General features: G+C 34.8%; 1 protein-coding gene across 1 annotated transcript; it reads right to left on the reverse strand.

Annotated features, from left to right (window-relative positions):
• Nucleotides 1-2,575: 2,575 nt before the first annotated feature.
• LOC125356853 (thioredoxin-like) lies at nucleotides 2,576-2,905 on the reverse strand. The gene has a single exon (XM_048353557.1). It carries the CDS (start codon nucleotides 2,903-2,905, stop codon nucleotides 2,588-2,590), a length of 318 nt encoding a protein of 105 aa, XP_048209514.1. The 3' UTR covers nucleotides 2,576-2,587.
• Nucleotides 2,906-3,460: the final 555 nt, after the last annotated feature.

Genomic DNA, 3,460 nt, shown 5'->3' on the forward strand with positions numbered 1-3,460 from the left:
CTACTGAAGCAAGAGAACTACTAAAATCTCTTAAAATAATTTTCTGTCCCTGAATCTAAACCTTCCAAGACCTAAACTAGGTTACTTAATTTAAACACTAGCTTCAGATGGGCATGTTAAATTATGATACCCTTGAACAATCTTTTGAAGTTCAGAAAATTTAAAAACTAATTTAAAGTATATGTAAAAATGTAGGGCTAGTCCCCAAATTTGTCAAAACAAACAATTAGAGGCAACATAAAAGATGTATTTTCTAGGTCCTGTGAATGAACTAAAAGTTCCCCAATTTTGTAACTGTGCCCCTTGATCTAGCTATTCTACGCTGCAGTCCCTTTTCAATCACCAATTTGCAGAAGAAAAAAAGATTCAGTGATAACCATATGTGAAAGTTAAACTTCCTCTCAAATAAGCAGTCTCCTTATTACCTTAAAGCAAAAGAATATCGTGTCCCTGTACTGTTCCAGTAATGAAGTGGCAACTTCTCTAGAACTCATCCAGAGACAAAGACTGAGCTAATGGTCAACCAGCCCATACCTTTGACTCAGAATCTCTAGGAAAATAAAATAATAGGATTACTTGGATAATAAGATAAATAAACAATAGCTTAAATAATAAGATAATATAAACAATAGCTTGGGAAACTTGATATAACACTAGCATTTTTAATAATTATGTAGCAAAAAAGATACCAAGAAAGAAGACAAAATTGTCACAATAATAATATTTTAACTAAGAAAAATAGATTTTACACAGTTGGCAGTACAATTTCCATTTTCAAAATACAATTAGCCACACTGATATGAATTTAGCTAAAAAAAATAGGTTTTGTTTTCCACAGATGAATTTCTTATTTGAAATGTCTCATATGTCACTTTCTTCTATGTCATTTTCAATTGAAAGAAGTGTAAAACATTTATATTAATGGAAAAAGTCTCATTATGGAATGTCTCTAGGGGAATAGTTCCATGCAGTTTTAGTAACCACTTTAACCTACAGCTCCAGGAGTCTTAAAGAAATTTGAGCGTTTGGGATTTGTTCATGATGTGACATGATATAATTTGTTCATGACACACACAGTGTCCTACATGTGTTGAGAATAGAATCATTAAGCTCTGGTCCATACCCTTACCTCCATGTAAATGGTAACCTTCAGTGTTAGCCTCTCACTTTGTTTTCATTATGATGAGAAATCTACCACTGACTGACCAACTAACTAAATGGGAACACCCCAGTGTCTCATCAAATAATGCAGACATGACACAAAACACCATAAATGGAAATAGACTCCAAAACTGTCCAAACTGCATGCAATGATGTTATGACTTACAAAATGAAAAAGATGATTCATATTCTCAAGAGACATGAATTTGTTTTTAAATGAGAGCCTTACATCACACAGAATTATATGTTTTGTTACTTGAATATTCCAAGTATCTTGAGTATTTCTGGCCCACAACAGATGCCCAGTTAATATATATCAAGTGAATGAAAAATTAAGACCCTTTCTAGTAGACTGATCATTACTTTCTCTGATCCCTAATTATTCTAGCTTTGTACTATAAGCATATCTGCTTTTATTTGTTTTTTATTTGATTCATTTCTCTTTCTTCCTTCTTTCCTTTTTGTCGTGAGACTTGAACTCCGGGCCTGGGCACTGTCCCTGAGCTCTTTTTCGCTCAAGGCTAATGCTTTATCACTTTGAGCCACAGCATCTTCCAGTTTTCTAGTAATTAATTGGAGATAAGAGTCTCACAGACTTTCCTGCCTAGGCTGGCTTTCAACCACGATCCTCAGATCTCAGCCTCCTGAGCAGCTAGCTAGCATGAGCCACAGGTACCCAGCTTGTTTTGATATTTTAAAATTGCATTAACTAGTATATCTAATGCCTCTAAGGGAAACACGCATGAAACAGATCAAATGTAACTTAACTTAAGCAAGGGAGAGACATTATGGTGCAAATTATTTTATAGAACCACTAATACTGGGAAGTGAAGAGAAAATTCTAGAATAGAATGCCTGGGATGGGCTCTGGGGGTAAGGGCACCTTCAGGAAAGAAGACATGGCATCCAGGGGAAATATTACCCCCTAATTTTGTCCAAGGTCAATCACATTCCTATACCATAATGAGGTATGTTTAAGCAAACAGAAGTAAAAAATAGCCTAAGGCATTTTTTCTATATCTATTGTTAAACGTATTCAACAAAAATGAAGTGTGCATTTACTAGGCAAGATTTATTTTGTTTTATACAGAGGAATAAACAAACTTTAACATTCTTTAGTTCTAACAAAATGATGAATGAAATGATGAAAAAACAAGTATGACTTGCTTTCATTTGCTGTTTCAGAACAGGCTACTTGGAGATATATTTATAATAAGTACACATCAGAGTAGAATTTTCTCAAGCTGGAGGCCAATTTGAGGACTGACTATAGCCTAACTTTTTTTTTTAAGGGTAGAATTAATATTTTATTGTCATTTATAATCAGCAGTTGGATATATAGTCTCCATACTTCATACTTTTGTAAATTAAAAAAAAATTACAAGTTTTCAAACAGCTGACTGGTAATGTTCTCCAGAAAATGTGTTTACACTAATTCATTAATGGTGGTTTCGAGCTTTTCCTTATTTGCTCCAGAAAATTCTCCCACCTTCTCACCCTTTTGAAAAAACTGGAAGGTTGGCATGCATTTGACTTCGCAGTCTGCAGCCACATGCTGACAGTCATCCACATCGACTTCAAGGAACATCACATTGGGATAGTTTTCAGAGAGGGCGTGAAAGAAGGGTTTGATCATTTTGCAAGGTCCACACCACGTGGCTGAAAAGTCAACTACTACAAGTTTATCTCCTGCAGCGTCCAAGGCTTCCTGAACGGCTTCCTTGCGGTCGATTTGCTTCACCATCTTGGCTGTTGTGAATGAGTTGAACGACCATAGAGAGGAATGGAAGTGGATCCAAGGTGCCGGACGCTGCTCTATAGCCTAACTTTTTAAAGCAAAAGAAGAATTAACATAAATAATTACTAAGGTATGGAACAAAATATTAAGTATCACTAGTGAAGCTGTGGCAAATATCTTACTGACATTTTCTTTAAAAGTTAATAAGAACTCATGCTAATCTAGCACATCTGCGGTAATGTGTTGCAACATTTTTCTAACTCAAACAACCACCCAGCTTTTCAAGACACATGCACAAACAAGTAGTACAATTTTCTAGACCATGATGTTCCAGTAAAGTCATATGCTATTAAAATAAATGAAAATAAAGAATATGTCATTGATGGGTATGAATTACAGGGTATTACTCAAATAATAATAAAACAATAAATCTGATCAACAGACATTAATGGTAAGCAGGAGAATTTTCCTTAGTAGAATTTCTAACTCTGCATTTTTACACTTGAAAGAAACATATGGTCCAATACTTATAGACTTAACAGCAGTGGGAGGCCTGTGAAA

The sequence above is a fragment of the Perognathus longimembris genome, chromosome 8, assembly GCF_023159225.1.
Source record: "Perognathus longimembris pacificus isolate PPM17 chromosome 8, ASM2315922v1, whole genome shotgun sequence".
NCBI lineage: Eukaryota > Metazoa > Chordata > Mammalia > Rodentia > Heteromyidae > Perognathus > Perognathus longimembris.